This window comes from Bombus fervidus, chromosome 9, assembly GCF_041682495.2.
Source record: "Bombus fervidus isolate BK054 chromosome 9, iyBomFerv1, whole genome shotgun sequence".
In the NCBI taxonomy this organism is placed as follows: Eukaryota; Metazoa; Arthropoda; class Insecta; order Hymenoptera; family Apidae; genus Bombus; species Bombus fervidus.
The window spans coordinates 5281549-5304040 of NC_091525.1; the positions used below are offsets into that span (position 1 = coordinate 5281549).

The following is a 22492-nucleotide window of genomic DNA, read 5'->3' on the forward strand; positions in this document are numbered from 1 at the left end:
TCATCGATTACAGCAAGACGTAGTAGAGATATTCGCGGAAATTTCAATGAAATACCAACGTGTCAGGTGATCTATTATCTGGGAAACATGCTGAAGCTAGCCACTTTGTATTGTCCTTTAAATTCGTAGACACGCGGCATTTTCCCAATAATACCGAGCAAACTGTTACATATCTGAAAGCAAGCTCCGTGCTTGAACACGATCTCTGAGTACCACGTCTTTGTGTAACACAGGCTCCTTAGATTGTACGAGGGAAGACAATACAGAGAAGCAGCCGCTTTTCTCATGAAACTGCCACACTATACCTTAAAGACGACTCTACCGGACATTCCCGTGGACCTGTTGATCGAAACGCTTCCTCATAGCCTGTCTCTGCTGGAGGCTCTCTACTCGAGGCTCGTCGAGTTGAACGTGGACGACGCGAAAATCTTGAAAGTGGAGCAAGTCCTTTGGAGGATCGTCCATCTGATCTCGATCAGCCAGGACCATTTCCGTCTGAGGATCTGGTGCAAGCTGCTGATCTCCCTGAACAAATTGGCTCCTAACGCGAGGAGCATCCTGGCCGCTAGGAAAAGGACTTTGGACAGGGCGGTGGAAGGTTTGGGCAAGCACGGATTGGTGGCATCCTGTCATCCAAGCAATTTGGAAAACGCCAGGGCGTCGAATCTGGTGCCTTTACCCGTGGCGCTGAAGGAGCAGCTGGAGAGCAGAATCGAGGCGTACAAGTTGGCCATGCACAAGATCGAGAGCTTCGGCAAGCACGCGAGAACTCACAGAGGTAATCCATGGCGATTTTTAACTGATAACATTCGTTATGGGTAATGACGAAATATCGTTTCGCGAGTGAGAACTTGCGTGGGAACGGGCAATTCTTTTTACGGCCGCGTCAGGAGCTTAGACCCGGTGCAGACAAGCCTAGACGACGCTGTTACGATCTCGTGGTAGTGCCACTGTAGAATTCGGTTCTCATATATTGCACAAGGTGTCCTAGGTTTGTAGGTGTAACATTGTAGGTGTAATTTCATGGGTATGTGTATACGCGTGTACGTATACGTGAAACATATACGTGAAACAGTGTATGGAAAAGTTCGTTCACCTGTTACTACTATATATATTTTAAAGAAAGTTAGAAAAAATAAGTTACAGAAATTGTTTAAAGAAATTGTAATGTATATATATATATATATATATACAGGGTATACATAAGACAGATCATAATACTTCGAAGAGTGAAGCTACATATTAAGATAAATAGAAAACACCGTATGAACAAGAAGGTAGGAGGTCAGCCCACGTGCGAAGATAAGTCGAAAATGTAGCGTGAATTCTTTTCGTAAGACGCTTTATTTGGGAGAAAGATAAATGCGAAAATTTATCATGCGCGTGTACTAGACCGATTATTAACTGAACACGTTGAAACTCTATTTTCTCGAAAATGAAGCCTGAAACAGGAAAACGTTATTCAACATTTTCTACTCGTTTTCGCGCGTAGAATAATCTGTTAACGATTACGTAGTCCTGCCCAGGCCGAAATTAGCCACGTTCACTCCAAGTATACTTGTACTTGGGGAAATTTTCGAGCTCGACTTTCTCGAAAACTAAGCCGAGAATGAACAAATTTTATTCCATATATTTTCCTTATTTTTCCACAAGGAATCGCGCCGTGCACGCTTTCACGTGTTATTCGGTCGGAATATATTACGTGGTCGGACGATGTGGATTATAGATACGCGGATCACTTCACGAGAGAAAGTCTGAAAGTTTGTACGATTGAATGGGTCGCGATACGCTGTTCCAGATCCGATTACAGTCAGCCGGTATCTGAAACGACACGCTGCGAGTTTGCTTTCAACGATTGCTGGAATCGATCGTGAAGAACGGGCGCGAAAAATGGTTTCGATTCAATTTCCAGAACCGTTCGAGGGGACGGCGTCGGTGAGAAGAAAACGATTGCATTCTCGAGTCGAGATGTGGAAGGCAGCGACGACGAAGATGCGGTAGTGCGCGAAAGTGTTGCATCGGTGCACGAAAGTCGTTAACTTTTGCTCGATGAAAAAGGGCAACGGATGTCCGCATCGATATCCGGCCGTGTTAGAGGCCCGCTGAACCGTGAAGTATTGGATTTTAACGCAGCTGCACCGGACACGTTACATTTCCCAATGCAAATACGCCGATGCATAGGACATTAATGCGCTTACACGAAAGCACGTTTACTCGTCCACGTCATTGTCATCGTTGCGGGCCTCAACATGGTAAAACACGATGCGTACTCGTTTCCAACCCTGTACCTATCTCTTTGCTCTTCTTCGTCCTTAACGCGTTGACTGTTTAGTCGTGTTCTCGTTGCCATTCCATTTGACTGCAATTTTTCTCTCCTTAACACGTTGAAACGACGAGTGGTGTTATCCGTTACCAACAACAACTCAGCTAATGACACCAACGTGGAGTCATCCGCGCTTAACCTGGTTAGACACCGGTTTTCTGATCTCTGAATGGAGCAAAATTTGGTTTGAAAAATTGAATTGTCGAAATTTTTCAAAGTTCACTTCGTTTTGTGCGATCTGTGGCCACCTTTTCTTGCAGTTTTCCGTTGAAGAGAACGACTAGGTGACGCGTACTTTGTAAAATTTACTCGCAAACTTTTTACTCGCAACTTCGCTTTTATAGTGTTACGTTAAATAAAATAATTAGATATTTTGTAGTCTGTATCGCTTATTTGTGAAAGTTTCGTTTGTTCAACTACTAATTTTGTTATTATTACGCGACAAATTCCGGTATACATCGCTTGGAACCTTACTAGCAAGTTATAATCGAAACATGCAATACGAAATGAAATACAAAGAGCTTTTGACGAAACTTTTTCAATCACCCGTGTTCGTATAATATTTCTTGCTCGATTATGCTCATAGAAAATATGCCGCGATTGAGATCACTGACTGAGAACTTTACTTCATCAGAAGAAACCTGGGAAGCCTTGTGCATATCGTTTACGAGAAATAGCAACCGATGAGACATATGCAAGTAACGCATCGAACGATGGATACGAAGTCGACGCTCTTCTGCTCGATTCGCGTTAATTGTCGAATAAGTAGCGACGCTGAAATTCATTGAAATCGGTAATTAATTTGCTCGTCGAATCACAAGCCAATTTAACATGGCGAAGTATACAGGTTAATTGTAAACTATACTTCTATTCGATGGTGGTGTGGCGGTTCGATTAAGCGGCATCATAGATTTCTCGTATAAATTACAGATTGGAAGGAAAGTAATCGTTTGACATTTTCAGCGGACCAAGGAGTACAGGCGGCGTCGCATCAGAGGCAACTTTCGCTCAAGTACAGCGAGATTCAGCAGAGGCTGATCGATAATCAGAGTTTGTTGAACACGTTGGAGAAAGCTGGCGACCCAAGTAGCTTAGAAAGTCTGTTATCCGAGTTGAAGCGAAGGGTCGAACAGGACAAGGAAGCTCTCAGACAATGGACAGCCTTGAGGAAATCCACTTTCGGCGGGAATACGAAGAATCCACCGCTAGCCGCCAGATTGCTGCAATTCTCCAGAGGCTGCGAGCTAGCACTACAATTGATGAACCAGGATAATCTACAAGTAAGTTTCCCTCGAACGTTTGCTTTCAGCAACACAGAAATTTATCATATTGAATTCGTATACATGCAGCGGCTACGAAAATTATCTACGCATATGCCCAACTGCAGCGTTTATTTCGAAAACGGTGTAAATCCATTTTTGGATGAAATTGCGAAAACGACAAATTTTGGCGCTATCTCTTAACTTTTATGGACAATTTATAATTTAGATCTTAAAACATTTTTGTCCGTTTCGATCGATTGAAATTTCGTTGATAAATGAAATCGCTTGATCATTCATTTTAAAGGTCTATTTGCAAATCTGTAGCTTGTTGAAACAGTCGAGGCATCGATAATAATGGAAAACAAATGACAGCAAATAATATTGAATAACGCGCGGATATGAACGAGTTGTTTAAATGCGATTCGATAATGTGTTCATGAGTGGACATTACATTTAAAGTGTTGTTAAATTCATAATAGTTTTACATGTATATCGGGTTGTTATCAAAGTGCAAATCAAAGATCGAAGAAATTGCTGTGACCTTGCTTTCTTTCCTCAATGGATAACCTCGTGTTAACGTTAGAATCTGATAGTGGTGCAGGTATGTGTTGACTACAGTCGTCTAGCATAATGATATAGTGATTGTAATTTATCTACTTGTGCTCCATTTACATTTTTCAAATGTCCTATAAATGTCTGTAAACAAGACTGAACTGAGGCATGAAACGTCGATTCTAAATAAGTAAAATCGCACGATTCGCAAATTTTGAAACTGGTGAAAGTCCATCGATTACCCTGAAGAAAGATATCGGTGCAGTTAGCTCTGAAGAAATCTCATATACAAAAAAAATGGTATCTGCATAATGAATTTACATCTGTTTAAACACATAGACCCCTAATTATTAATTAAATTACCTTGAAGAAAGATATCGGTGCAGTTAGCTCTGAAGAAATCTCATATACAAGAAAAATTGTATCTGTATAACGAATTTACACCTGTTTAAACACGTAGACACCTAATTATTCATTAAATTACCCTGAAGAAATATATCGGTGTAGTTAGCTCTGAAGAAATCTCATATACAAGAAAAATTGTATCTGTATAAGGAATTTACACCTGTTTAAACACGTAGACACCTAATTATTAAATTACCCTGAAGAAATATATCGGTGTAGTTAGCTCTGAAGAAATCTCATATACAAGAAAAATTGTATCTGTATAACGAATTTACACCTGTTTAAACACGTAGACACCTAATTATTCATTAAATTACCCTGAAGAAATATATCGGTGTAGTTAGCTCTGAAGAAATCTCATATACAAGAAAAATTGTATCTGTATAACGAATTTACACCTGTTTAAACACGTAGACACCTAATTATTCATTAAATTACCCTGAAGAAATATATCGGTGTAGTTAGCTCTGAAGAAATCTCATATACAAGAAAAATTGTATCTGTATAACGAATTTACATCTGTTTATACACGTAGACACCTAATTATTATATTCTATATATATACATCTAATTATTGTAATTAATATGTAAAATACAACGATGAGCAGACACCGTGTATGTACTATACAGACGCAAATTTGTTCGAGAAATTCGAGTGTATTCTCAAAGTAAATTTTGTCCATCCAACTTATTTACCTTAACATATTTATACTAAACTAATGGACTACGCGAAAGAATATGTTTCACATATTAACATAATATAAAATCGCGGAAATAAAATAAAATCGAATGAAATAAAAGGTCGCGTTCAGCTCGATGCACACGTAGGTCCAGTTAAAAAAGTCACAGACGTAGAATCTTCAACATAGGATTTTATACGGGTCTTTCTAATGTTTAATCCGAAAGCCAGAGAAATATTCGCTAAGGAGATAATATAATGTAGTTTCACGGGAACTGTTGTAACCGCAAGCAGTCCCACGAGAAGCGAGTTCAGCATTGACGTAGTTGATGGACAAAGCTGAATCCACAAAGCACAAAGTCTCCGGTCACGCGTCGTCCCTTAAGGACACTCGCGATCTTGAATTACGCGAGTCCACTTGCAGTAACCGTGCCGCTTGCGATATCTTCCTGTGTACTAAAATGCAGACTCGTCTTATCGATCGAAACTACACATTTAATAACGACAAGCGTTAACAGATTGCTCGTGAAACAGTACGGCCTCCAGAACTACACGTTTCTTTCGTACTTCGCAACTATCTCTATTTTTGAAATAACCTTTGTGTTTCCACATTGTCGTTCACACACTGTCTAATATCCTTTTTTTCTGCTTCTATCAATAAATCGTTTCGTAAAATTATACGAAGAAGGACACGCCAGTTGCGTGCAACTTGCAAAAAGAACTTGCTTCTAGGTATAGTTTTATTATTGGGAAATTTCTGACTCTTCTGAATAGAACCGCAACGAACGAAGAAACACAGGTATCTGTATCGTTTAATCGTCGTGAAAGTTAAAATCTAAAAGGTTTTGTCGTTCTTATTAATTTTGATTCAATTTCCCACGGAATTACTGACTAATTACAAACAATTACGTACTTAATAGTCATCGGAAGCGTTTGCTGGAAGACGTTGTGCACAGATTTCGCATAAATCATCCCGTGAAGGACACGACCTCGTTATGTACACCATGAATAATACAGGATTCCGTGAAACGGTTCCATCAATTTCCGTGGACCGCCGGTAATCATCGAACGTACGTAGGTACTTGAGACACCGAATGAAATTTGAATGTTAATATACCTTTGGCGATGTGGTTAGCTATCGAATCAAAGCATCAAGTGTCGCTACAGATTCGTTCGGTGACTCGTAGGTTTACACGTAAGGAAACAATTGATCGTTCAGTGCCAGTATTTGACACTTGTATTTCAATTATTTGATACTTGGTAAACTACTTTTAGAAGCTTGATAATTTCGATGAATTTTTATATTCTCCTAGATAATTGTGAAACATAATAAGAAAAATTATACTACGTAGATAATTATAGAGAAGTGTAACAATGTAAATTGAAGAAAACGAAACTTTGGGGATACGCAGAGGATATATAGATGTGCGTTACGTAATTTTTGTTGCTGCGTGAATTCACTTTTTAAAGGGATGAAATTGGCTACTGAAAATTCGAATATTTCCCGATTTTCCGAATTGCAAGAGATAGGAAAAAAGCGTTCGGCCAAAGCTTACCTCTGTCGATCATCGCCATCGTTTGATAAAAAATTTATCAATATTATAGCGAGTTTTAACGCGAAATCGGAAATTTTTTGTTAGTTGATCCAACGATGCTTTGAAGTATTGAAAAACACGATTCACTGAAACTCACCGAAGTTTCGCTTAGATCGCTATGATTCATAGCGCGCTTTACCCACGTCGACGTATCTACGTCTACTAAACTCTCGTTTATCGTACGAAAGGATATGTCTGAAATAGAAAATGTTGGAGATTCTCAAGATCTTGTCAATGGTACACTCGAATTTCAGAAGTCACGAGAACGAATACAATCAGTTTTCCCCTGTCGAGTTTCGTTCGTAGAAAGTCGATACACGTCTTCGAGAAAGGATACAACGTTACGATCTTCAGAATTCGTAGCATCACTGGTTAGCCACTTTTTCTACCACTCGTGGCTGGTTGATTAATATCACAATGATCGATATCACTTTTCTCAATTTTCTCTGTATTTTGATAAATTTTCTGTTGTTCATTCCTTGTAGTATAGGGCGTTTCATATCTTCGCAGTTTCCTTAGTATATTCTGTGGGTATAAACAAGAGAAGAGTGTTGCGTCATCACATCACTTGCAGTTTTACCGAACAGTTGTAAGAAAAATGGAAAATACAAGGAGAATAATACCTAGACCTGCAATATCGTTTGTTTGTTATGAGGAAAATAGAAAATACAAAGAGGACGGTATCTAAACCTATGATATTGTTTGACTTCATATCACTAGACTTTCATTTATATTATGTATAAACTATTATTTATTTCATGTCACTGTGGCTAATTCTGAAAAGAGACATATTCTGAAATTCGACCAATAAAATATTTGACAAATAGGCAGGAAGGGTAGGAACGAAGTCGAAACGTGCTTCGTAGGATTTCTAATAAATTCAGTTTTTTATTTTCGTCAAAATCTTTCATCGATAGTAACCGTGAACATTATAAAATAGATTATGAACACCTGGTGGTTACAATTATCGTAATTGCAAATCTGTTCGTATTGTGTACTTCGTATTTCTTATTATCGCTATAACTTTTTGATGGAACATCAAACGAACTATTTAACATTCTCCGTCTGGATACTGAAAAGTAATCGAAAATATTTCAGTTTGTATACACGAGAGACGCAAAAAGAGAAAAATAGCAGAGAAGCGGGGCGTATTTCCTTTTCATAGAATAGAACCAGTGTGTTGTGGAATATTTTACTCTACAAAAATTGTACTCGGTACATGATAAAAAATGATACTGCAATATTAACTTCTAGAAATTCGATCGTTCGTTTTCGCATACTTCTGATTAAATTTTCTCCTGTTACACCCTGTACTTGCTGTCTGTGCAAGGTGTTCCGTATCTCAATCGGCAAACTTCGCCAAAATTCTGAGCGAACGATATTATATAGTTAGCTGCTTCACAAACGCGTGCCCTTTCAGCAACGCTACCCCTCGCGAATTTAATTTTTTTTCTTCTTTTTTTGACTTGACCATGCACTAGGAGGACGACCACTTTGTGGTCTGTCAACCACAGTAAAGAGAGTTCAGAAATTTTTAATAATGCGAAGAATTTCGCTTGGGACGTGTCTACGACACGTAAATTTCTCGCATATTTGCGCAACAGACGACTGACTTTGATAATAAATTTTCGCCATAGTGACAAGTTACTGAGGCGTTTAACGATTCATATTAAAATTGTATGATAATTGATACAACCTGAGCAAGAAACATACATAGCCATATAATATATCACATTGCACACATATCTCTCCCTTATCTATACACACAGAACTGGAAAGTTCAAAACGTTCGGTATTCCTACACTGCAAAACTGTCATTTGTCGTTTTTACTTGGCCGTAATCCGCGCCAACTTTCCGCGCAACGAAACCAATCGAAAAGTCGAATTGAAAAACGACCGATGAGTTGCGAACGATGAAAGGACAGCGCGGAGAAAGAGCGCCGAAATTCGTTAAAAATTTGCACGATCGGAGAGAGAATCAGCACGAGTGATAGCGAGTTTGTACGGAAAGTCCGAACGCATAAAATATTTTCGCGCAGGTATTCGAGCTGAGCGAAAATTTGCCGGACGACTACGACGAGGAATCCAGCAGCAGCGCTGGTTACCACACGGACGAGAGCTGCAGCCCGACTCCGGAACCATCGGTCAGAAACGGATGTATGATTCTCAGGGTGGAGGAGACTTTTCCAAATTTAACATTCAGCGACGCGACCGCCGAACGACTAGCTGAAAGATACGCGGCCCTCTACGACCAGGCACATTTGCATACGTTGGACGCTCTGGACGCTCTGCAACCTTTGAAGGACGCAACCGACTTAAAAGCCAAGATACTCTATTCGGTGGTCGTGGTAAGTGGCACTTTATGCAAAGTAGGTATAATCATACCGCGCCACCCTTAATGCGCTTGCATCTGTGCCCGTCAAAGAGACTGATTCACTCGTTGAGTACTAGTCGTTAGCGTTAGTGTCCCTAGTTAGGGACAAATTAATAACGGGATGACTAGCCAGCGAGGCGAACAGCGAAAGAGGGAAGATGTATCCGTTAAGCGGTTAAAAGGATGGGTTTGTTGTTATAGGAAAATGGTTTATCCTGCTGTGTCCTTTTGGTTATTTTCGATTAAAATATAATTGTCTTTTTTTTTTTTATCGCTGAAGAGATTTTTAAGAGATGCATGACGCTATAAAGAGACGTTTTCAAGTATTAGGTTGTCCGGAAAGTGTCTTTCTTTTACAGACACGTCTTTTACGACGATGTATCTTCATATAAACGTGAAACGTAATCTGTCGAACGTTGTGATCTTTACTTTGATAGAACAAAATGGATCATAATTCTACTATAATATAAAACGGTAAGTGTTGTGCATTCATTATTTTCTTATAAAACGAAAGAAACTTTCCGGACGACTTAATAGATGACGTTATGATGTTTAGCGTATGGAACAAACTTTGTCCAGATTTTATTTATTTAATCGCGTTAACGAAAATGTAGATTGATGTTAACGACTGGCAGCAAATGTTCCTAACAACGTGTAGACTTAGATCGTGTGCTCGCGGACTGTAAACGTGGACTGTTTTGTATTATTTACCGAAAATACTTAGCAATGATATAATTTCTATTTTTACGTCGATTATGTCGTTACGTCGATGTATTTCAAACATCTGTTTTGAAATGACATCAACAGTTTTTTTATCAATTCAGAAGAATGTGAGCGATAGTTTCGAAGATTGAGCAATTCGAAGATAAAGAACACTTTAAATAGCAAAATACGATAGTTTCACAACCTTTGGAAACTACGTACGTTAGTCTTCTTATCGCGTTTTAAAGATCAATTTTATCGTCGCGATGCTTTATCATTCGTTGTTCTGACGTCCACGAAGAATAAATTGTCCGCAATTTCTTCATCAAGTCGCGGACCGTGTAGGAAGTAAACAAGCGACTGAGATGAAAGTTTTGACCTGAAAAATTTGAAAATACTTCTACACTTCTTCTATATCGGTCGAATGACTCTTCTTTCTTCCACGTTCTTATCTTTTTCTCCGCGTGCTACTAAAATGGATTATTCCGTGTAAATGATACTTTATCGTCTGAAATTCAGACCGGCCACCAAACTCGATAGCTACAATAGCTGTAGCCGAAAGAAAAATGGTCCGTATCTTGCAATGCTTGTCACGCTGCCCAAACCAATTTCGTTTCTCTTTCTATTTCTCTCGAATGTTCGCTATTCGACCGGTCTCTCCGAGTAATTTCGTGGACAAACGCTTATAGTAGTAGCCAAGGAACAGGGAAATTGTGAGAAGGAAATGCGATCACGAAGCCAAAGATGCCGCTCTACGAACATCTGACGAAGAAAATTGAATTTTAAAGGTAGCGCGTTTGATAAAAATTGCCAACGAATCCAGGCGAGCAATATGAATTTACGAATGTAGTCTCGCGTGTCTCGTTATTTTCGCTTGCTAGACCGTGTCATTTAAATAGAAAAAAGTCACGCGAGAAAATTCTCGCAAAATGGTGGTATTCTTCGCACATTCGGTTAGCGCCCATCTATGTAGAATGGAATCGGTCTGTTAAAATTGTGCAGCGGACGTATATTCCCGTTCAGGAACACATACATACGTTGACACTTTGATCGAACTATAACACAATATAATTATAAATATACAATATAAAATTAGTGATAATGCATGAACGTTAGTAAAATTATTAATATAACGCGTGGATGCTACTAAAAAATATCTGAGTTAATGGAAAATTAATTAACGAGAACTAAATCAAGGATAATTATCGTTTGGAAGCGAAGGTATACGCCTGTTTATAAATTTTACGTTAATAATTTGATCGATTTATAATATATAAATGTTACTGCTTGTAAAATATACAGTGTCGTACATGTACATTTTGATTTTTCCATAGAATTATCTACCGAGGTATTCGTTGTGATAAAAACTGCCTGAAGTAAAACTTACTGTGTTTCGAGAAAGACATCTCGTGATGATCACACATTTCAAGATGACTTTGCTCTTTTTTAAATGGAATTTATATCTTTTTACGCACAGCATTCCATGCATATTTTAGTTCCCTACAGAAACGTATTAGGGTACTTGGGTCGATGAATGAATAGTTTAAAAGATATTTTAACTCCGATTTTGTAAAACTTATGGTAAGAAGCAAGATAACACAGAGCTTTTGTGTTTCCTTTGCTTTCCATACACTCAATTTGATGTAATTAAGATCGAAATATCTTTTGAATTAAACATTTGCAGATGCTTCTAAGCAAATTTGTCGGTCATCGTAAGACGTCCTACTTGAAAGAGAACAAGTTCTACTTGAAATATCTTTTACGATAACGAATACTTCGGAAGATAAACTAATTCGTTAAAAACACCTTCTTGTGAAATTAATAGACCTATGCTATATGAAATTTAAATTGTTCTTTTTAATACTGTATTAAAATCATTCGAATGACGCATGATATATTTTAAAATAGAATTTGAAGCTCACTAACGAAGAATAAAATCATACTGAATCTTCCTATTTGGAGTTTCGTAACTAAATTACATTTTATAAAAAGATGATGGGACTTCGTCCTTTCGAGTAGTAACGTAGAACGAAAAAAATTCTGGTTTTCCAGAATTGCTGTTTTGTGTTCGTAATTTCTCGCGCTTCTCCTCTTCCTCTGTCAATTTCACTCGCAACAGAGCTGCGTCTATGAAAATAGCGAAAAATCGTTTCCATGTTGTATCCTTTTTTGTTTGCGTTGAAACGAAGCGATGAAAATTGGTAACAGAATTTCGTCGAAATTTTCCTTTGTTCGCCTGGAGCCCTTAACGTCGAAAACGAAGCTCGTTACGCGGAAGAGAAACGGTTTCGCTCGTTTTGGAATCACGTAAACATGGAACAAACGTGTTGCGCAAAATTCCTCGTGGTTGACAAAATGGTCGTAATTGGAAACATACGCGGAACGCTTTAACCCGGAAGATCGTCAGAGATCGACGCTGAAACACGTTGAAATTTGCCAGGACGAATCCGTCGGCAGGAAATTTCTAATTAGACCATCGAAATAACGTGTCGCGACGCGAGATCAACCGGTTTCGCAATTAAGTTATTCACCTCGAAAGTAGTTCGATCACGAGCCAGCCAGACCGAACGTGTTTCGTCCTGCTGCCTGGTATTGTACGCTCTTGTCGTAGAGCGAAAACGGCTGTCGTCAAAGGTGTCGGAAAACCGCAGTCTCCGGAATATTGGCCCGAGCCAGCAAAACCTCGTCTGCGTGGCTAACGCTTTGAAAAGTTAGCTCCGCGAAGGAACCGTGTAAATTTGTTATCAACTGGCAAATTGATAACTTTGATAGTAAATCGACGAAAAATCCGCCGTTAATTTGGTAGAATGCGGCATAGCTTTTGGATTTAAATCATTCCGAGGTACATTGTCAACAGTAGTAGTAGTAGTTTTATTTACTATTGTTTATTTACTTGCTTGTCTTTTGCTATTGCATAGTGTACAATGTATTTTACATACACCTTGCATGTTTTACTTTCTCTATCATATTTTTCTAATTACTATTAACCTATTTGTATGCATATTGTATGCATTAGACAGAGCAGCTAAATAGGATCATCTAAATATCTGCATTATTTGTTGTATAGAAAGTGGTATAAAAAAGCTTCCGAGGAGGAAGTTGCACTGTTTCAAGGAATTTTTAGAAAATTCGAAATATCTCAAAACTAAATGATAGGGATGATAGGTCGTTGAATTTGTTCTTTTTTCTTTCCTTTTTTACACGCTCCGCGAAAATATCCAGAAATAGATGTGTACAGGGTTATTAACAAAAATATATCACAGTCATCGAGGTCTGGTAAAAGAATGATCATTAGAAAACGCTATTTCCTGTGTTACATGCGCTCCTCGAAACAGTACAACTTTCTCCCGAGAAGTTATCTTTATACGGCAACAAGTAATACAGATATTTTATCCGGTGATTCCATCTAGCTCGGCCGCTCTGTATTTATCGTGCTTGCCCTATATTTGTTTCCTGTCATGTCTCCTTCCTCGCGTGATTATTTCCCTCACTTTACTCCCATCTAATATCTTCCTTTTTTTTTCGGTATCTCCTTCATTCATGTGTAACGTATATCCTTCTTCAATCTCGTGTAAAGTATTCTCTTTAGATCTTTTCCAGGTTTCTCTGCTTTCTTGCATCCCCTGCGCTACATTTTTCATTGTTTCGCATTCTATTTCGCAAAATCTGCATCTTCTCTTTCGTTCTTCTTCCTAATAACACCCCAAGTAATTAATAATTTCTGACGGCGTGATTCGTGCTAATTGTAGCGGAAAATTTTGCACTCGTTTTCCATAGACGGCGCAATCTTTTCTTTGAACTTTCCTTGGTCAGGAAACGAATGAAATTTTTCGAATGCATTTATGCACGAATAGATAGGAAATCGTTGATGAATTTGAAACGCGATCGAAAAGGATGCACGTAACTCGTCGTCCATTCTGCTTCAAGGTTTCTTATTCATTTTGCATGGAACTCGGTTCTTCTTCGAGCCTTCCTTCGTTAAAAAACGAATGAATTTTTCCAATAGTATTCGTGATCAGCACAGATATTAGATGGTAGTAAACTAGTTTGAAACATGACTTGAAGAGAATCGCGTGTAACGTAATTCATCGCCGATTTTATTCAAGAATTCCATATTTCCCTTGCATCCAATTGAATCGTTTTTAGTGTTTCTCTTTGAATCTTTCTCGAAAAGCAAATGAAAATTTTCAAGAGATAAATAGCAGATCCTAAACTAGCGAATGAGTGACACACACTACGCGAATTCTTCTTCATTTACACGCCAAATTCGCTCAAAGAATTCGTTATTCTTCTCGCATAGATCTCCATCGTTCTTAGAATATCTGAAATTTTTCAAACCCGCTTATCCATAGACGACGAAGAGATAGAAGATAGTAGACGACTTTGAAACACAGCCAGGAATGATCCATACAACGTAATTCGCTAAAAATTCGCTTAGAGAATTTCTTATTCGCCTTTGTATTTAACTCGATCGTTCTTAGACTGTTTCTTGAAATCTTTCTCAGAGGCGAATAAAATTTTGCAAAACCGCTTATCCATAGAAGACAAGGAGATAGAAGATAGTAGACGAATTTGAAACATAGTCGAAAATGTTATGTGCATAACATATACACGTACGGGCGAAGATTATTTTTGCCGGCACCACTACCACGCACCTGTCTCCCAGCCGATCGATCGACCATTAACGTCAAAGCCGTCGCTAGAGGGGCGCCGAGGGAAACGAGGGTGACTAGGGTGCACTTTTGCGATCAAGTGTACCCGGCAAGTGGCAGAGGCGCTAGTCCGTCAGCCTGGGGCTATTACTTTGCATACATACAGGTAGCCTTCCATACACCGCTAGGCTTGGAAATCGATGAACTAAAATAAATATCTGCGACGAAAGCCACTCTCTCTTTGTCTACCAGTTTGCTGCCTAGCGTTTCTTCTACGTTTCCTCTGCCTCTCTTCGTTTAATCTCTATTTCTTTTATCAAACGTACATTTATATTCCGCATACGTATACAGTGGCTCGCGAAAGAAATCGAATACTCTTCGAATGTTTTTAACACTGTATTTTAGCGAAACATTTTCACATCTCGTTAACGATTGTAACGAGACACGGCTGTCATAATTATATGGATAATGTTGGAAATGAACCTGGAAACGTGTATACAAGTTACAGGATATTTATTGGAAACATAAACATTGCGAAGAGCACCGAGGTGTTTCGACATTTCGATTGCACGCTGTATCAGGTCGTCCAAAAAGTTTCTTTCGTTTTATAAGGAAATAATGGATGCACAACATTATTACAACATTATTTTATCGAATTACGTAGGATCCATTTTGTTCTATCAAAATAAAGATCACAACTTTCGACAGATTAGGTTTCATGTTTGTATAAAGATGCGTCGTTGTAAAACACGTGTCTGTAAAGGAAAGATACTTTTCGAACAACCTAATATTTAACAAGCGGCGATATCTATCTATCAGAATATATCTAGCGAGATCATCTTTTAACGATAATCGTATAATGTTGGAGATTTGTGTTCGCCATGTATACTAATTTTTTATTGAGTGCATTGTTGCAACGAGCGTCTTGTAACTTTTATATAGTACAATTTCAAAGTGGTTTCAGATCGTAGCGATATAATTACGAGACACGCGTCTCACTACGGTGCTAATGAAATTTCAGAAAATTTCGTATAACGTATGTAATAAGATCATAAAAATTTTCTGTAGCAAATATTCCTGGAACTGACGTGTTCGTGATTTTCTTTCATCGTCTGTCTTGCAATTTCCTCGACTCTTCACGCAGCTACCAGATCAGCAGAATTGAACTAATCACGTCATGAGTTGCGAGTTGCTATTGTTAATTCGAAAAGTTCATTTTAAAAACTACACTTATCAGCTCTTTTATTTTTCCAGAAAAGCAAAACGACTCTCTACAATGGCTAGAAAAATTATTTCCACGTACCCTTCTTTGGAGTTTTAAAGTGTTCTTTTTTTGTTTAGTAAATTGTTTTGTTAGCTACAGTTTATTCTTACAGTACCAATAGTTTGTAGTCGCGTGAAAATATTAGGAAATTTGATATTCTGTTTGAACTTACACTATTAAGCCAATTAATTAGTAATAAATGCTGCAGTAAATATTAGGTTGTCCGAAAAGTGCCTTTCTTTTACAGACACGTCTTTTATAATGATACATCTTTATAGAAACATTTTTTTTTTTTTTTTTGAAGAATTTTACAATCAATTCTCATTGAGAATTATAAGTAAATTATTCTGACGTGGTACTATAACGTAAATAACAAGTGATTATCGTATGATTGATTCTAGCTGAATCTAATTTATACAAACATGAAACCTAATTTGTCAAATGTTGTGATTTTTATTTTGATAAAACAAGATGGATCATACGTAATTCGATAAAATAATATAAAACGGAAAATGTGCATCCATTATTTTCTTATAAAACGAAAGAAACTTCTCGGACGACCTAATACAACGATATCGAAAAATACTTTTGCATCCTATCGTGCCTATTTTATCTTCCAAATATTACAAGAGTATTATGATTCGAATGTTTTATATAATAAATAAATTCGAATAATTTATATAATATATTTTGCCATATTACGTGCATTCTATAAGGTAGACATTGATCGCTTCCAATTTACTAAAAATGCACAGAAAACCGTGATCTATTCGCAAGACCCAATATGCAACTCGCAACTTGCATGTGTTTGTCAATTCGTCGATGCTACTAATTCGATAAATTATCGTGAAATTTCTGGCCTCCAGCGCGGTTGCTCGACCGGAACGAGGAATAACGGCGGCCGATTTACGGTCCGAGGCGGCAAACTGAAGGCATACGAGTTTCCGCCACGAGGAAAAACAACGATAAACCGAATAGAGCGTGAAACACGGTCCATGCGTGCGTGAACCTTTCGACTGGTAACAGAATCGCCGCAACAGCCACGTAGACGCGCGCAACGACTCACAAAAAAAATGATTCAAGGAATAGAAGACGTGTCTACGGACTAGCCATTTCACGATTCCATTGTAGTCGGTTACAATTAGGTGGCGAGGCGGCGCACGGTATAATTACGCGATAACCGGGCCAGCAGGAACACTAGTCTCGATTCAACGCCTCGTCTTTATCGACGACGGGATAATTTTTAGTCCGATGAAGTCGCGTCTGGCGGCTGGTGTGCGCTTAACGCTAGTTACGAAGTTAGCTCCATGGTAATTTCCAGTTTGCAGAATTCCTGTCCTTTGGCCGATGCTGAATTTCGTTTCCTCCAGCGTATTTCTCCATTATGAAATAATTATGCGCGTTCTCTCCATTTTCTACCCGTACAGCCGTTCACAGTGCAGGGAGCAACGTTGGATAAATTTAACAGCGTAAACACGAGGACACCGCTTCGCGTTTTGCCTTGTCTCTTGTATATTAATACTTTACCGACCGATAGCCTATTAATCGGCTTTTTGTCGCCGACAATCTTTCTCATTATTTGAGCAGTAATTTGTTATTTAGTACTAAGGTATCTTGCTCAGTTGCGTCAGTTGCGTTGCTTTGTAAGCTCCCACAGTTTTATACCAATTTGAGAAACTTATCGTTTGCGATGAACGAAAAGAATGGTATTGGAGAGTCTAAACCGAAACAAAGCCGATGCCAGTTGCCGGTCGGACGTGCGTATGCTGTTGAACCGCTAGCGGTCAGTAAAGTGTTAATTTCGACAAATTGAAGTTAAAGTTTCAAATTAATTTTTAGGGATTTAGGATTTTAGGAATGGTTTTTAGGGATTTTAGGAATAGGTTAGTATTTTTTCGTGGAGAATGCCCAGCTGCATCTACCAACGTCGTAAAAAATATACGGTGCCACTAAAAACACTAGAGTTTTAGTATCGAGACGTGTTGACATCTCAGAACATACAAGATAGTAGGAAATAAAATTGCATCAGCCCGATTAGTGCCTTGAAACGCAACATAATTCGTTTAACACATTTTTTTGATCAAAGCAATAAATAACATATTATCTGAGGTAGTATTTCTTATGGACTGACACTGTATATAATAGAAGACATGAGATATTTATTACAAATATACGTTCGCGCAGGTGATGAAAACGTAGAATTGTTGATTATACTGACAATACTGATAAGAGGAAAGTTTACAAGCTACGGTTTCTACCTTTTCAACTTGCCAATATTTATCATTAGTTAGGAAATTGTACAAGGAAGACTTTCAATTGTTTTTATCGGGTCGATTCCAATTTTTCCATTGGTTTTTCAGAACAGCTTACGTATAATTGGTATCGTGCAATTTGCAGTGAGAATAAACATTTTTGCAATAGAAAACTAACATTTTTACAATAGAAAATTAATTGAACAAGAAATGCGGAGAAATGGTAACATTTTTAGCGTGACCTAATCTTCCGAGAGAATCTCTTCGAATTTCACTTAAAATACTCACGATATGCGAAACGTTAATTCCATCGATAACAAATTTGACAGAATGATACAACATTTAATGTAACACTGAATTAACGATCCCTGACGATAGTTCCGAAATATTTTAAACTCGAGCAAATAAAAACTTATATTCGCACATAGAAACTAAATGCAGAACGAATAAACGGTGATTTAAATTGCGTAAAATGGCAGAATCGAAAAATTCAATTTGAAAAATCGATTTAAAGTTGATGGAAGATTTTTCAAAATGACGTGAATGGAACGAGATTGCTAGCACGCGGAGTGTTTAAAAAAAAAAAGGTAAAAAGAGCAAGGAATATTTTCAACGCTTGTCCAATGTCCTCGGTTATAATCCCGGACGTAATATATACGCAAGCGTGGTGATAATTCACCGCGTTGCTCGACAAAATATATCTGCCATAGCGTAGGTAACCGCAATCGTGCTAGATATGGCGTAAAAAATGCAATTTCCAATTCCTATCTCGCAACCTTGAACGGTGCGGTCTATCGCGATAATTGAGCGATAAGCTGGCTGAAAGGTTCCAAAGTTGCTCTCTGGAAACGATCTGGTCACCGGTGAGATAATCGACAGATAAAAACGACAGCATCTTTCTTTTTCCCATTTCCGAGAAGATCCAGCTGAAAAATTCACTCGTCTCGCGACACCGTTAAGTTTGCCACAGGAGGTGGTGACGCGGTAAATTCACAAACTTGGAGCGCTTCGAGGTGCAAAATCCGAGCGTGACGATATCGTAAACAACGCGCGTCAAAACGAAATCCATTCTCCGGCGTGAATAAATCATAGGATTATCAGCACGGATCCCACATAAGTTACTGCCACTTCAGGCTGACTTTCGTGGTCTTACAAGAAGAAAAGAGGGAAGATTCCGCTAAGAAAATGGAGATGCTGTTCCTAGCTCGTAAAACTCGACGGTTGCACCGGCTCTCGTTTATCGACCGTGTTTCGAGGACTGTGGAAGGAACTCGTTAATCGGAAATCGAAAGCAAGTTTGTTCAATTTTTACGGGGAACTAAGGGAGGAGAAGCAGAGAACGAAGATATTCTACTAGTTTCGTTTAACGGTCTGCAGTTGAATATGTTGCAACAAACGAATCTACGAATAATGAACGGTATTAACGAACAGTTCTTTACGATTATAATCTTACGATTACAATGAGAATACTTCAACGAACGCGAAGAAAATGGATACTTTTTAAAACGATTGCGTAGTTTGTAAATATCTCGCTGATTATTAATTTTAGATACTATATCGTATAATGTGTTTCTGAGTAAAATTTGGTGCTTTAGTCGAATTCGCGGAGAAACGTCAGGCATTCAATTTAAAAGATTGATGGTGATCATCGTCTGGCGTTAAAAAAAAGCGAAGTAACAACAAATCGATTGCGGCACTGTACGTCCCCCAGGAAACAATGCAACTTTTATTTGAAACATTTTTTTCTTGTTTCCACCAAACCTGTACCATTAGCTTAACTTTTGATGAAAACGGTTCCGTATACAGCCGAAGACAAAAATAAATGGACAGGTATTTTTATCGCGTATTCTATTCGATTAATGTCGAAATTAATTATTTGTTGAAAACAAACACAAACGTCTTTCATGCGATAAGTTTCACAAAGTAAAAGTTAAAACATCTATCAAACTAGTAACTTTTTGACATAAGTAGCTCGATTATTTTTTATAGAAAATCTTTTATAGAGCTGATCAATGTATTAAGAAATATATAATTCCATTTAAAGAAAAAAAATTGGCCATAGCCTTCGCCTGTACGCGTCCATTTAATTAATAATAACGAAAATATCTCGCCTTAAACTATTAGGTAACTCACCCTTCATCTTTCTTTTTTAAATTTCATCTCAATCAATCGATTAAACTTCATCGACGTTGCTATCACTGCTTGTGATACTGATGTGCACTTATTGATGTGCACTTCAATATCCCCTTATATTTCTCTCCTCCATTGTACACGAATCGAAGCAAATATTTGTAAATTGAACACTTTGATCCGTAGCTCTCCTGGCGGTTGGCGGGCATAATTCAGACGTCGAGGTATCTGCAAGCGATGAAAATTCTGAACGGTACCACGGCCACGGAACAGACGACACCGGAGTTGGAAGAATGCGTGAAGCGACAGCTGGCGACTTCCGGTGCACAAACCGGTTCCCGTGAGGTCGCGGAACAGGTGGTCAACCAGCTGGAAAGAACTCTGTACGACTTTCCGTGTCTACGAGGATGCGTAGAGGTCAAGAACTACGCCGATGCTTGTTCCAGTTTGGCCTGGGCCTGTCTGGCGCGTGTCACGCCTTTGGTCCTCGACGTGGCTCAAGCTTTGGAGTTTAGACGAGAGATTCATCTGAGGCATCATGCCTCTCCGGATCCAAATGGTACGAGAATTAAGACAGTTTTGTGGCCCGGTTTGAGGGAAGGCTGTCAAGGACCCTGCCTTCACAAGGCGGTTGTTCTTACCTCTTAACATTAACACGTTTTTACCAGTATGTCGATTTCGGCTGACTTTTCCAGTCACGCGAATCGCCTTACTTTAAATCGAGATATACGTAAAATACATAAGTATACTGGCCATAAGTATTACGTACTTATTACAATTATTATGCAAAACTTTAACGAATTTTATTTTATTCGATATTTTATATTATAAAGCATAAGGTATGATGATAAAGAATGAATTATTTATAATGAAATAATTAAAAAGTAAAAACAGTGGAAGGCATTTCGTCTAAGGTACCTTATATCGCCAAGTGTCAAAATACTTACGTCCATTAAGAAGTCTAACTTCTGCTGTGAGACACATGCGGTTGCAACTAGATGGTTATGCAAATGCAATATTGTTTCTTATGTATGATAAATATCAACTGGATCGCATGACTGGATCGCGTATTAATCCATTGAAAACCAGGTACAGTGAAATAGTACACGGTATATAGAAGTTGAAGAACAAAATAAATATAAAGTAACTACGTTCAAGATGGAAAAAATGTAATGTTAAAATTAACGTTAAAAAAAGACAGAAGAAAGGTGTAAATGTGATACTATGGTCAATTATCATTGTCACCTTTATATAAAGTGGTTTCAAAAAGTAACCGCACACCATTCTATATATTGTAACATTTATCTATGTAGTGGAATTCATTAAGTTCAAGTGTATTATATTGTATTAACGTTGGTTCTTAATGGATTAAAGTATGTTAGGCATATAGCTTCATATAAGCAACGTCCTTTGAGATACGTGCGGTTAAGGAATTCTTGCTGGGAAATTCAATTGAAAACGCGTAAACTTTTACGACCCTGCTTCGAATCGAAAGAAAAAGAAGTTGATTTTTAAGTGGATAAAGTAAAATATGATAAATAGATAAACGGATAGAATCAGAAAGTAAGTTAGAGTCGTGGAAATCATGAAGAGGAAATGCAGACTATGTGGAGTGGGATGTATGCCACTGGCTGCTCCAATTTCCACGCGTGCCTCGTCGCAGTCTTGAATTTCCCAAGGGAAACTGGAATTACATTTATACTCCGTCTTATGTAACAGAAACGCGTCGCACTCTTTACCCTCTAGCGAGATAGGGTTTTAGCGTTAGCGGCGTGATGAGATTCTTTAATGCCACACGATCTCGCGCACGGTGCTCTCGTTGCTAAACAAGTCGCAGTTGTTTACACAATCGAAGATTCTTCGCGGGGATCTTGCAAATAGAAACGAATACCAATTACCTACGGGCGTTTTGATCTTTTTAACGCTATTCAATCTATTAAAGACGAATGATTTCTTAAAGATATTGTAAATCCGATATTTCACTTGTGATTTCCTTTTGGTCAGTTCACATTAATAAAGTCTATTAATCTTTCACATTGTAATTATAAAAAGAAATTTCAAGAATTTGCTTAATATCTTTTTTGTTACTATTTCTTCTTTTATTTAGATTCTGCGATTATACACGTTTTAAAGGAATTGTACTACTATATAGCATTATGACAAATTAGTTTTTCTTTTCGTGCCTTCGATTTACGTAATAGCGTCTATAATGTATATATTATTCTAATACGTTGTTTGTACCTTGATAAAACAATAACTTACTTTATATTACGTTACTAACGGTTTCTAATAAATTGTTAAT

At 38.0% G+C, this 22492-nt stretch overlaps 1 protein-coding gene across 6 annotated transcripts in view; it reads left to right on the forward strand.

Moving 5' to 3' along the window:
- LOC139990465 (uncharacterized) overlaps window positions 1-22228 on the forward strand; it is an 81260-nt gene extending 59032 nt beyond the window's left edge. For 5 of the 6 annotated variants that reach the window (XM_072009764.1, XM_072009765.1, XM_072009766.1 and 2 more), the window contains 4 exons: window positions 234-778; window positions 3287-3603; window positions 8856-9164; window positions 20377-22228. In XM_072009764.1, the coding sequence (XP_071865865.1) occupies window positions 234-778; window positions 3287-3603; window positions 8856-9164; window positions 20377-20838 (1633 nt within the window). In that variant the 3' untranslated portion in view covers window positions 20839-22228. The remainder of the gene's footprint in view (window positions 1-233; window positions 779-3286; window positions 3604-8855; window positions 9165-20376) is intronic. The other variant, XM_072009768.1, reaches the window with a different exon arrangement.
- Window positions 22229-22492: the final 264 nt, after the last annotated feature.